Here is a 13,459-nt window from a genome sequence, read left to right as displayed (position 1 = left end):
TGTTAGCACGGGCGTCTGTGCGCCGAGGCTTCTCCGAGATGTGCCCCCATCCTTCAGCACCGGGGCAGGCAGGAGGCCAGTCTGCGGCAGCAATCTCAGACTGGAAGAGACTGATGGATGAACACTTTACCCAGGGCTGCTTCTCCAGCTGAGGGCCAAGGCCCCAGAGGCTGGAGGCCGACTGGCACCTCTCTTTGTGGCCTTTCCACTGTCTGGGCCACAGCCCACCACCACCACCCCGACAGGTGCTCTCCAGGAAGGGGCTGGCTGCCTTCCTCCCTTCCCCGTTCTCAAAGGCTGGAAGCTCAGCCGCAACACGTGGTCTTCCTGTCAGAGGAACTCGGGACCTGGGAAAGCACTTTGGGAATCTTGAGTGGTAGCTGCACGGTAGCCTGTCCGTCACTCCGCGGCTGCTTCTCCTCCTCCCGGGCTAGACCCACGGTCCCTTCTCCCACCCTTTTCCATCAACAGCTGTCTGGATGCCCTCCTGTGCCCGGTCACTTGGATGTGATCACCCCCAGAAAAATGAGTGATCCCAGTTCCGCAGGCAGATGATAGCGTCTAACACCAGAGATAGCGGTAGATGCCGCGCCTGCTTCTTACTTTTTTCTCTAATAAACACGCTCAGGTTGATGGCATCTAAAACTGAAAGGAAAATCAGTAGTTAGCACAGGTAAATCTCGGCAAAGCAAAGACAGCAAGTGCAGCCATCGCCGTGCTGGCTTTGTCTGTGCAGTAGTGCAGGCATTCCTGTCAGACTTGACACAGTGTCCACTTCACAAAGGAGACATCTGGAGGACCCTGAGGACGCGGCCGTGGTGAGGACAGAGGGGCAATGCCAGGAGGAGGAGACTTGGGCCTTTGGGGGCAGGTGGGATCACTGATCCCGTGAGCCTGCCTCGCTGGGGTCTGCCCTGGAGACTGCCCGCCCAGCAGGAGATCTGGGTGGTTAGTCGTAGCCGAGCCTTGTACCTGGCAGTTTCTGTTTGAGGAAAGACTGCTTCGTATATCTGTATGAGCTGTTTCTTTGACTTACTGTAAAAGAATATCTTGGGGCCACTGCTTGCCACACTGTTGGCATCCCACAGGGGAGCAGCCAGTTGAGTCCTGCCTGCTCTGCTTGCAGTCCGACCTCCTGCTGATAGCGCACCTAGGGGGGTCCTGGTCGGTGGTCCCCCCAGTGCTAGGGCCCCTGCCACCCAGGAGAGAGCCCCAGATGGAGTCCCTGGCTCCCGGTCTGGCCCAGCACTAGCTGTTGCAGCCGTCTTGGGAGTGAACCAACAGAGAGAAGACTTCTTTCTGTCTCTGTTCTGCCTTTCGAATAATGAAGTGTTTTTCGAAAATCTAGTAAGAACTAGTTAACAAAAACATACAGTGAGAAACAGCAGACTGGAACGTTTTTAGAACACGAAAGGTACACTCCTAAATACGAAAAAAGGAGGAGGAAGAAGAAAACATGTATGTTTGTGCCTGAAAATCTGAGAGGCGGGCTGCGGGGTCCTGGGCCGAAGCACAGAGCGTGGCCGCCTGCCTCTGGGTGAAGGACGCCCTCACGTACAGGCCAGGAGAGCAGCTGCTCTGGGCCTCGCCACCTCTGCACGCTCAGAACTCCACCTCTGCATGCTCAGAACTCCACCTCTGCACGCTCAGAACGCCACCTCTGCACGCTCAGAACGCCACCTCTGCACGCTCAGAACGCCACCTCTGCACGCTCAGAACTCCACCTCTGCACGCTCAGAACGCCACCTCTGCACGCTCAGAACTCCACCTCTGCATGCTGGCTGATTTGCGTTCGCCAACTTCTTGACTCTCCCAGTTCTCCTTTCAGTGCGTTTCTAATGAAAGTCATCACTGGTTTATTAAAATGTAAATGCTTCCTCAAAACGTGTATTTCTTAGATCAGGCGTGAGACAGTTCCCGGAATTTATGCTTCTATCTCTTTTCATAGCAAGGTGAGGTGATTCAGATCCGTTGATACGACCATAAATAATCATAGTAGATTTGCTTTGTTCTTCAGAAGCAGCGAGTTCTTAGAAATAGCAAGAAGGCCCTTTTAAACTGTGCATCACTCCGCTCATTCTCTGTCCTGTTCCCCCAAGACAGGGCCCCGTGGCCACACGCCCTTGGGAAAGCCAGGTCTCCCTGGCGCTGGCTTGAGGTCTCTGTGTCTGAGCGTGGACAGCATGATTCCCTTTCTCCCTGCTTCAAGGTTGGACTGTGTTCTCATGTTCCCTTTTCCTGAGAAGGTGACAAGTAGAGGTGAGCCAGAGAGAGAGAGAGAGCGAGCGAGCGAGCGGGCGGGCTCGGCTTTCCCCTTCTTTCGGGTTTCCAGGCGCGAGGCAGAGGCAGCTGCCACACCTTGCTTTCCTGAGAAACATCCGTGATCTTCCCCGTGCCCCCACCCTCCAGGACCTGCCTCTCTGATGGATGGACTGGCACTGCTACGAAGACTTCACCTACCCTAAGGGCTGGGAGTCGGCAGCCAAGAGGATGGGCGGGGGCCGGGAGATGACACTTCTCGGAGAACCGGCTGTCAGCGTGACATTTCTCTCACAGCCTGTCAGGAACCTCTGGGGGAGGGGTTGTCTTCTCCCACCGAAGAAGTTGCCATTCATGTTGTAATTTCCTGTTACAGTTACCAGAAACACATACAACACAGTCATTTGTCTCCTTATGATCTGTTCCTCGCCCAGAACGCCTCCCGGTCCTCTCCCTGAGAGGTATCTTCCCAGCAGCTCAGATTGTCTCCCGCGGCTCGAGCTCCAACGTGGCTGCCCCCCACGCTGGAACCCGTGGGCTTGCACACGGCTGTGCAGTGTGGGCTTCCCAGCCCTCCCGTGTGTGCGCGAGTGAAGCCCAGAGTCTGGCTCCGGCTGTTAGCATGCAGCGTCGGATTCCTCGGAGCCCAGTCGTTCCTCACCCCGGGTAACCGAGAGGCCGCACGGGGAGGATCCCCCAGGTGGGACAAGGAAGCGGTGGCGCCCCAACGGCCTCCACGAGGCCCCGACCTGGGCTGAGGCGCCCCCCCGCCCCCCCCCCCCCCCCACCGTGTGGGGACCTTGGCCACCTTTGTTCTTTCTCTCTGCTCCGTCGAAAGACTGCCTGAAATATTTCATTCCATCCTGCTTGAGTCGTAGTGCTGCATCAGTACTTCCCATCACTACTCGGGCTTTATCTAGAAATAGTGATGGGATGCTGGGGCTCTGTGGCGCTCTGCAGGGGCCGCTGCCTGGCTTGTCTGTGGTATCCTCGCAGTCTCCTGTCCAGTTCCCAAGAGCTTAGGAAAACAGCATTGTCCATTGTCCTGGGAGGAGTCGCTTCTGCTTCCTGTCAGGTTAGCTTGAGGCCAGGCCAGTTTTAGGAACCAAGATGGTGGGTGTTTTTGAAAGAGCAAAAACATTGACCTTGATCTGCCCTTCCCTTCACAGTGTCTGTGAGGTTAAGATGGAAGACATTTTGTCTGTTCTGACAAGGGATGACTGCTTCCAAGGGAGAGGAAGGGGGAATCAGGTAAGCGTTACAATGTGTCCTGCGCGCTGACGGACTAGACTCGCTTCTCGATTTGGGATGGTGTGGGTTTGGTGTGTAGATTAGTTCTGTCAAGCAAAATGTGCATTTTTAAAAAAGACCAAGAGGGGCTGGAATGCCATATGAACCATATGCTGCTTTGAGTCCCGACTGCCCAGTTCCCATCCAGCTCTCTGCTGTGGCCTGGGAAAGCAGCGGCAGATGGCCCAAGTCCTTGGGCCCCTGCACCCACATGGGAGACCCAGAGGAAGCTCCTGGCTTTGGCCTGGCCCAGCCCTGGCTGCTGCAGCCATTTGGGGAGTGAACCAGCAGATGGAGGACTCTCTCTCTCTGTGCCTTCTTCCCTCTCTGTATATCTGCCTTTCAGATAAAAAGTTATAATTAAAAAAAAAAAAAAAAGCTTCTTTAAAAAAACAACCAGGAACATTGGAAGAGGTCAGATTTTGGTTGTGTGTTTTTTTCCTTTTCTTTACTCCTGGATGTGCTGGCTGGCCTCACCCAGTTAATGGGCCGCAGTCCTCTCTGGACCCCTGCCAGACGGCAGCAGGCACCCCAGCAAGGAGGCTAGGCCAGGATGAGTCTGGAGGCAGTGCCGCTGCTTGGCGTGGTGGTCCCTCCCCAGACACCAGCAAGGGCGGCCAGCTAGATGTGTCCCTCCCAGACGAGCGCAAGACATGCAGTTCTCCATGCCTCCCTTCAGACACGCTTAGTTCATCCATTGTTTAGCGTGTGCCTGCTGTCCGCAGAGGAGGCGAGTTGCGATCATTAGGAAGAAAAATCTTTATTATCTGTGCAGTTCCATATGGAGATTCTGTGCAGGCAGCCCCAAGCCGGCCCGAGCATCCTGCCTGTTCCTTCTCTGAGGCCTCCGCCCTGCCAGGCAGACAGTCCCGGTCCCTCCACTCCAGCCCACTGCTCAGTTCCTGTGTGTGTGTGTGTGCGCGCGCGCGTTGTATGTAATCTTCTCTGTGAAACATTAATTTCTTGAATGTTTTACATTTGTTTTCTTATGCCTGAGGACACGCTGGAAAGTCAGAGCCAAATAGATCAATCTCAGGGTTTCTTTTAAGCTTTCGGATTTTCCTTCCTCTGGATCGACCTTCTCCTTGAGGCAAGGAGTGTATCCGACCGGCCCTGACATGAGGTTGCACTGCAGAGTTCCCAGTCAGCCCAGAGCGTGTGTTCTGGACTGGCACCGCGTTCAGCTCTTCATGCACCTGCCCCTCCCCGATCCTTCTAGCAACCCTGTGAGGCAGATACTGCCCCATTCGTATATGAGGGACCTGAGGCTTAGGGCAGGAGCTTTCCCAGCCCTGTTGGGTGTGTCACACACACATGATCTGTTCTGAACATGTGTACACCTTTGTTTTCTTCTTTTAATTTTTATTTTATTTGAAAGGCAGAGAGAGAAAGTAAGATATCCCGTCAGCTGGCCCACTCCCCGTCTGCCCACAACAGCTGGGGACTGGGGACTGAATCCCGGTCTCCCGGGTGGGTGTCAGAGCCATCCTTTGCCTCCTGGGGTGCATGTGAGCAGGAAGCTGCATGGGAAATACAGCCAGGACTTGAACCCGGGCGCCTCTGTGGGGTGCAGGCAGCAGACCCTCACCCCAAGCACAGCTATTTCTGTACCAGCACACCTCCACTGGTATTGACTACACCAAGAAGATGAAACTCACTTGCTTTTTAAAGGTAATGTTAGCCATTTTCATAGAGGTGAAATTTGGTCAGGAAATAGTATCTGTGCCCAAAAATATGCTGTGAGCGTTTCGGTCAAGTTATTTTAAACCAAGTGTGTTTAAAACGTCTCAGCTGTGCTGTGCTGGGATCATCCCTGTCCACATCCCAGTTTGTTGCTAGGGAACGACTAGAAACCAAGCAGGGACTTGCTGGTCTTGGCACGCCGCTGCTCCCGGGTAGCCAGCGTTCCCAGGGACCTCTCTGTGGGGTCAGTAGGGGAGCACGTGGGGTGCTATCGGCAGCTGCCGTCTGTCACCCGCTGTGTGACTTGGGGCAAGTCCTGGTCCTCTGGAAGCATCGGTTTCCTTGCGTGTGACGTTGACATGGTGAGAGTATGCTCGTGAGGAGGCCCTGAAGCCCGCACGTGCTCACCGCCAGTGGTGTTTTCATTGTTGGTGCCCCTTCCGTCACTGTTGTCCTGGTGGTTCCTTAGCTGAGTGGCAGCTGTAGGATTCAGGCCCGACTCGGGACGTGCAGCCCGGTGCCTCTCCTGCGGCATCGCAGCAAGTGGAGCATTCGCATCTGCCTGCCGCGCGGAAGAAAGAACAGCAGTGGGATTGTGAACAAGGTGGTGCTGTCGGATCAAGCCCGGTCTGGCACGCTGCTCGTGGGCCTGGCTGTGGGACCGCTTTTATCCCCGAGCTCAGATCGTCTCTCGGGGGAGCCGGTCATTGTGTGCGGACGTCCAGGAGCCCCGTGAGGGAGCAGAGCGGCTGCGTTTCCCTCCGCTCTGCGAGCAGCGAGCCACACTCTTTTTTTCACATCTGCCCTTCTGCGGCCTTGCGGCAGCCATTCTTCTCCTTAAGCCGCTTCCCTGGCTCGAGGCCAGCCTGGAAGACTTCCCGAGCCTGCGGGCCGCTGGGAGACCCCGGGTGCGAGCCGCCTCAGACACACTGGGGTGGGTGTTTCACAGCCGATGGCCCTGTGCCCGTGGGCAGACTGTCTTCTCCCCAGCCTTGGTTTTGCCGTCTGTGAAATGAGAGCAAGAGTGTCCACCACGCGGGGTTGCTGTGAGGTTTGAACCAAACGGGCGGCCAGGCCCTGGGCGGATCAGGGCCAGAGCCTGCTGTCGGTGCTGAGACGGCGGGCAGCTGCTCCTGCCCAGGGAAGGTGAGGTGAACGCTGCGAGTTTTCTAGTTTTTTAAGGTCTGAGGATCTTTGTTTTTAAAATGGAAGAAATGATAACTGGGTGGGACTTTGACTGCAGCCCTCTAACTGGTTAGCTCAGACAGCTGAATTAATCGTCCTGGAGTCTGAGTGTCGTGTAGACAGAGACCTGGCTTCTTGGACCAAATGTAACCTTAATTCAAAGGAAAAAGAAAAATTTAGCCAGCTTGATCGTGTTACTGACTATCACATAGGGCTGAGCCTGAGCAAGCGCTGCATGTGAGCCGCCCCGTCAGCAGTGAAAGGAATGAAGTGCGGGGTGCAACTTTGCATTGTTGTGTGCTACACACACACACACACACACACACACAACCAGTGTGTCTCCGCTTGGGCAGTGCCGCAGCACACAGGCCGTGCCGGGCGCGTTTGTGTGGCGTCAGCAGCCAGGCCTTGGTGTGGGGAGCTGCTCGCCTCATTACGATGCCCGCCTCTGCACCCAGTCCACAGCCCACCCGAAGTGTCCCTTTGGGCCTCTGCACCCAGTCCACAGCCCACCCGAAGTGTCCCTTTGGCACATACGTTTTTGGGCTTCTGTGAACAGAAAGGAAGCAAGAGAAGCATCTGTGAAATGTATATTTCATTTTTAGGTATATAAAATATATATAGCTGTGTCTGGGTGTGTGAGTGTTCAGCCACCTACAAAGAGAATAAATTTGATCTCTCTACCTTACTGGGAGCACTCAGAAGGTTCTAGGGACCATGGGGGTGAAATGCAGTTTGGCAATAAAGGGCTTGAAACAAAATCCTTCCATTTAGTTTCCAAATATCTTGGAAGTTGGCAGTACCAAGGCACATGCTTCCAAATGCATACGTGTGCATCCATGTACCTGCCCACACATGCATGTGCACACACACCCCCGCGGCTGTCGCCACCGGAAGCTGCTTGCAGCCACAGAGCTTGAGCTGGCACTCAGACCCATCTGCTGCTGCTTGATTGCGTGAAGTTTCCGAAGCGCGCACACACCTAGACGCGTTTCCCACAGGGCTCTTGGCCCATGAAATATGCCCATAAAGTTTCCCTCACAAGACGGCTCTGCCCTGGCATTGTGAGATGGTAAAAGCTGACCAGAGCCCTGGTGGTCTGCTCTTCTGTCAGGAGGGCGTTAGACGCAAGGGCTCACCGAGGGCAGCAGTGGCGTGGAGGCGTGTTCTGACTACCCCTGGCCCACTGGCAGTGGCGTGGAGGCGTGTTCTGACTGCTCCCGGCCCACAGGCAGTGGCGTGGAGGCGTGTTCTCCTGACTGCCCCCGGCCCACGGGCAGTGGCGTGGAGGCGTGTTCTGACTGCCCCCGGCCCACGGGCAGTGGCGTGGAGGCGTGTTCTGACTGCCCCCGGCCCACGGGCAGTGGCGTAGAGGCGTGTTCTCCTGACTGCCCCCAGCCCACGGGCAGTGGCGTGGAGGCGTGTTCTCCTGACTGCCCCCGGCCCACGGGCAGTGGCGTGGAGGCGTGTTCTCCTGAATGCCCCCGGCCCACGGGCAGTGGCGTGGAGGCGTGTTCTCCTGACTGCCCCCAGCCCACCGCTGGGAAGTCGGCTTCGTTAACCGCTACTGAGTCTGCGTCCTTGGGAGTGGGAGCGCCTGGTGCTGCTGCTGCTGTCCCCCGGGGCTGACCCGCCCGCGTCACGGGAGCCTTCTACCTGTCTCGGCTGAGATGCCGCCGTGCGCTCTGCCCCTCTGTCTCCAGTTTAAATTTAGACTCCCCAGAAGACAGCAGAACACCTCCTCCATTCTCAGAAGGGGCAATTTTAAAATAAAGTATCTCTAGAGGTGGGGTGGGGGAGTGGGACACGCTTTCTCCCAAGTATACTGGGTTTCCTGCCATTAACTTTCTCTTATATTCTTCTCAAACTGACCTCCTCTTTTCAAACGTGTGAACCTAGTTTTATCATTTTCTTCCTACATATTTTACTTGTATATACACTCACATTATATATGTATAATTTTTGGTTTTTGCCTTTTTTTTGGGGGGGGCTGGGAAGAAAAGATGCCTCATTTTGAAACCTAAAGGGGAGAATAAGAAAAGCCCTTTGTAATATATTGCCATATTATCACTAAATCCCCTGACAGTTGTGACACAGACGCAAGTCACCTGTCACTTAAGCTTGAGGTCTCTTTAATTTTCTCCTGGAATTCGCACCAGGCTGTCTTTAATTTGAGGCCTTTATTGGAATTCTGAAACCTCTCTGCCTCCCTGGCTCTCAGATCTATTCTGAGAGCTGTTACAGAATGTATACAATAACCAACAGAAGGATTCCGAGAGGGCTGCAGCTCTGTTTATTTAACACTCTGGAGGGATTTTTGTGCTTATTCAGTCCTGGCTGCCCGGCTTTCAATATCGCTTTGACAACCATGCTGCCCTTCTCATTAATTTTAAACAGTTAAAACACAGGAAAAAGAGGAAAAAGTTTTCATTATTAAAGTGCTTTACTTTTTAATAACAGAGGATTCTGGCCGCCAGGGGAAAGGGCATCCTCACTAATTTCACATTCATATTAAAAAAAAAAGCGTGAGGACGGTGACAGTTGCACTGCGGAGGTGGCTTAACGAAAGGAGGCCAGCAAAAAAAGTTTGCATTTCACATCAGATAAGGGGTAGGGGAAAAAAATCCTCGTTAATGACAATAGCAAATGTCCACTTTGGTAGCGCCGCTCCTGAGTGACTTTTCTCCTGACATTTTAGCAGATGGAACCCTTAGGGGGACCATGTTCTGTGAGATCGGCTAGACTGCCATCAGCCAAACAGGGAGCGAGAACGGGATTTGACTAACGGGACGCATTTCCAGGTTGTTAAGTCTCTATTAATGCAGAGACGAGTGTCAGTGCACAGAATGAGGCTTTCTCTCCTGTCCGCTTTGTTCTAGAGAGACTTCGGGAGTCCAGGTTGTGCCCAACTCAGGCACCGAGGCCTGGCCGTCTGCAGGGTAAAGAGGCCCGGCCTGGGTCTCAAGGCGGGGCTCTCCCGGGGCCCACGTTCAGGGCGGCAGGGGAGGCGCGGTGCACCGCCCAGCTGCGTGGTGTCATTTGGCCTGTTAGCCTCCGTGGGTTGGAGGATCTGTTCTTTGGATCTCATTTCCACGTTCAGTGGCACACATTGGTGTTTGTTTTAGAGACACAAAGTAGAAGTCACTGGTTTTGGGTGCGTGTGTAAAAGAAAAGGAGATGGTGTTCGGGGACTGAGAGAATGAAAAGACGATCAAAACAAGTGTGTGCTTGATTAACACTGTCCGTCCAGCGGGGCGCTGCGCCCGAGACCCGGGCAGTCTTTGAACCTGGCTTGCTGGCGCAGCCCTCTAGGAATCTGGGAGCTGCCTTCTTGAGGCCGTGTGTCCGGCAGGTCACCGGCAGGCTCTGAGAAGGGGAGCCGGCAGTGCCGCTGCGTGTGAGGGCGGGAGGGGGGTTGCGGTGGAGAGGAGGTTTCCTGGAAAACAGCTTCTGCTCCGTGAGGCTTTAAGTGCCTGACTTGGACTTGGAAGATTCCGGAGTGCCTCTAATGGTCTTTCATTCTGAGCGTGGATGGTAAGAGGCGAGGAGGAAAAGCAGGTAAATACGCAAATAAACCGAGAGACGCCCTGACCTGCGCCCGCAAAGCTGGCCTCATCCTTGCTTGACTTTAACATCTTCATAGCTCCTTTTTTCCCTGGTAATATTGAAAGGATTACCCTTGCTGGCCCCTGGGTGGTTGCTGTGTGGTTTTACTGTTATTAAATCTATTATAAACTGCTTCATTATTCCTGAAGCTGACTCTGCCACTCCTCTAATCCTTCCGTCGTCCTCGCAGAAACCCCACGCTGGTGGCCCCCAGGAAACCCGCGCTCGAGCCACAGTCCTGCAGACGGTGTTTGAAGATTACGTGCACTCCAGTGAGAGGACGGTCTCCTGGGCAAAGAAAGGTCAGTCGGCTTCCTGGGTGGCTGTGGGCCGTGAGCACTGCAGGGTGCTGCCCCGCACCTTCACCCCGTGCCCCGAGGAGGTGGAGAGGCCACCCAGGGATCACTGCTCACCAGCAAGGGCTCGGAAGCAGCCACGGAAGGCTTTAAAGTGATATGAAATGTTAACTTCATCCTTCCCCGTGCTCTGCACAAACGGGGCTTTCCCTTGGCTTACATCAGGCCCAGAGCTTTGACCTAACAGCTTGGATCTTGGGGATCTGTTTTTTTCTTTCTGTGAAAACCAGGTAGAAGAGAGGTGACACATCAGTGGAGGTAGTTGTAGAGATGGAGGTAAGAGCTGGGAATATCAGAGCTAAGCAGTTCCTATTTGAAGGTAGAAAGAAATGGGAAGTAACGGGGCCGAGCCAGGGCCACAGCCCTGCATCCAGTCCCTAGGAAATCTGTAGGAGCTGGGCATTGACTCAGTATTCATAACCTTTGTGGGATAAACTGGCTCCTGGGAACACCAGGCATTAGGCCGGACTCTGAGCAGTGCGCAGCGCTTGGGGAAGGGGCCGCTGATAGCTGGCGCTGTTCTCGGCCTTGGCTGTACCCACCTGTGTGCTGAGTCTTAGTCCGTGTGGGGGAGCAGCTCAGGCCAGCCTACCAGTGTGGGCACCGGAGCATCCTCTTTCTATAAATAGAAACACCTTATTTGAAAATCATTCAACAGACACTTAGTGAATCGGGCACCATTCGGGTGCTTGGGACACATGAGCAGTTAGGACAGACAAAAACGCTCACCTGGTAGTGCGGCTCAGTGGTGGTGATGACCTTTGCAGACATCGTAAATAAATGAGTGGGTCTGTAAAGTGGGGAAGGGAGGTGAAGAGTGACGGACAGAGTGAGCCTGCCTGGGGCGGAGTCCTGTAGGGTTCGGAGGCTGTTGGGAGATGTTTGGGTTTTACCCAGAGTGAAAGGAGAGCCGCTGGGGGGCTCTGAGCAGGCAGGAGGTGTGGGGAGGGGGGAAGCCTCTAGACCGGGAGATGGTGGGGCAGCTGTGGGCCTCGGGAGGTTGAGGAGGACAGCAGTGTTTTAAGTGTCTGTTACATACGTGTAGCACCTGGTGAACAGTCCTTGCTGTCGCCATGGAGCTCAGATCACAACTGCAGGAGGTAACCGGTGAGGGCCCGCTGGTTGCCGCTTGTACAGAATTAGCGTGTCTCCTTCTAGACCTTCCTCTAGTAATAGCCTGCTGCAGCGTTTCCCCAGCGTCGGTTCTGCAAGTCCTGAGGGCTTTCCTAAGAAGCTGCCTCCAGAGACGGGCTGGGACGTCCGGTCAGGGCGCCTTCCCGCGGGGCCTGAGGTTGGCATCAGGCAGCTTCCGAAAGTCCTTGCGCAAGTGAAATGAAATGACAGCCGAAGCTTGTTTCTGTGCAAGGAATAATTGAAACCCTCGGTAGTTTTGCCCATAATACACGTTTTCCATGAACTTTTTGAAGACCCCCACTTACACATCAGCGGGTGTTGAGCCATTGAATTAGGGTAAATAGAAAAGTTGCAATGAAGGGCTGGCGCTGTGGCATAGCAGTAAGCCACCGCCTGCAGTGCCTGGATCTCATGTGGGCACCTGTTCTGTGGTGGGCTATGTTGGGCCTAAATTCCTATTCCAGGTTCTTGCTTCTTACTTGAAGTATTCTAAGTACAGGCACAAACACAGTGTACAAAGTGATGAAGTTTATTTTTATTTTTTTTATTTGACAGAGTTATAGTCAGTGAGAGAGAGAGAGAGACAGAGAGAAAGGTCATCCTTCCACTGGTTCACTCCCCTAATGGCCGCCACAGCCGGCGCTGCGCCGATCCGAAGTCAGGAGCCAGGTGCTTCTTCCTGGTCTCCTAAGCAGGTGCAGGGGCCCAAGCACTTGGGCCATCCTCCACTGCCCTCCCGGGCCACAGCAGAGAGCTGGCCTGGAAGAGGAGCAACCGGGACTAGAACCGGTGCCCATATGGGATGCCGGCGCCACAGGCAGAGGATTAACCAAGTGAGCCACGGCACAGGCCAGTGATGAAGTTTATTTAAAAGGCGAGGAAAGTGCACACACAGGCGGGCATTGTTCAGGGAGACTGCGCAGGAAGGGGAGAGGGATTTCCATACCCTGCCTGCTGTGGGGGCACGAGAAAAGCGAGCCCCCTCCCCTCTGCCAGGCTTCTTATGAGCTTAGAAAGGGGAGTGGTTACATGGGACCACCCCCAAGACCCAGGAAAGGGGAGGTACATGCTAGGGAAGGGGTCATTTGATTGACAGTTGGGTGGATGTGATTACATGGTGGGGGGAGGTGTGGCTTCCAGCTGGTGACTAATCCAGCTACCTGCCTTTCCCATATCAAAGCCCCTGGCTCGAAGCTTCAGCCTGACTGGCCTGACCACCTGACCGGCGCAGCCATCTGGGGAGTGAGCCAGTGGATGAAAATATCTCTCTCTGTCTCTCTTTCTCTAATTTTGCCTTTCAAATAAATAAGTCAGTCTTTTAAAAAAATATAAAAAATTGAAATGAAAAGAAACCCACACCATCGTCAGTTTTCGATTTGAGGATCGGTGGTGTTTTGGGGAGACGATAGTTATTTCAAGGCATCCGAGGTGTCTGGGTCATTGGGGTAAAGGTTGCATTAAGTAATTCTTAAGGAACATGGTTTGAGTTTTTCTCTCATTATTGTCAACATTGAACTTATTAATTCCAAGAAATAAGCAGCCACTTGTCTTGCCTAAAGGCCGTTGGAGCAAGGTCACTCCCCAACTGAGATGTTGTGTGCCATGAAGGAAACAGAGAGAACGTTTCTCTTGTTTGCTAATTGACTTACGCCCCAGGTCGCCCAGGTTGATGGAGCACTGGGACAAACCCGTCAGCTGGGAGCTGTCCTGTTACTTAGGATTGTGAATCCCGGGGGATTGTGCAGTCCTGGCCACCCTGGAGGTGTGCATTTCCGGAACAACCCTATACTCCATAAGTTGACACCATCTTTTGCATTTCCATCTGCATATGCAAATTCCTCACTGCTGACTTGTTTCCCTTTAATACCATTTCAGAACCCACCTCATGAATAATTAACAAAAGCAGCTGGCTTTCGCTTTTATCGCAGAAACTAGTTGGAAACTGG

The 13,459-nt window shown here is 54.0% G+C and overlaps 1 protein-coding gene across 1 annotated transcript in view; it reads left to right on the top strand.

The window, feature by feature from the left end:
• Positions 1-13,459, top strand: part of DDX31 (DEAD-box helicase 31) — a 69,042-nt gene that overhangs the window by 38,423 nt on the left and 17,160 nt on the right. Inside the window, exons 17-18 of the mRNA XM_051835359.2 lie at positions 3,429-3,510; positions 10,214-10,325. Of these exons, the coding sequence (XP_051691319.2) occupies positions 3,429-3,510; positions 10,214-10,325 (194 nt within the window). The remainder of the gene's footprint in view (positions 1-3,428; positions 3,511-10,213; positions 10,326-13,459) is intronic.

The sequence above is a fragment of the Oryctolagus cuniculus genome, chromosome 1, assembly GCF_964237555.1.
Source record: "Oryctolagus cuniculus chromosome 1, mOryCun1.1, whole genome shotgun sequence".
Taxonomy (NCBI): Eukaryota; Metazoa; Chordata; class Mammalia; order Lagomorpha; family Leporidae; genus Oryctolagus; species Oryctolagus cuniculus.
The sequence above is the reverse complement of the archived record's forward strand: the minus strand, read 5'-3'. Positions and strand labels throughout refer to the sequence as shown.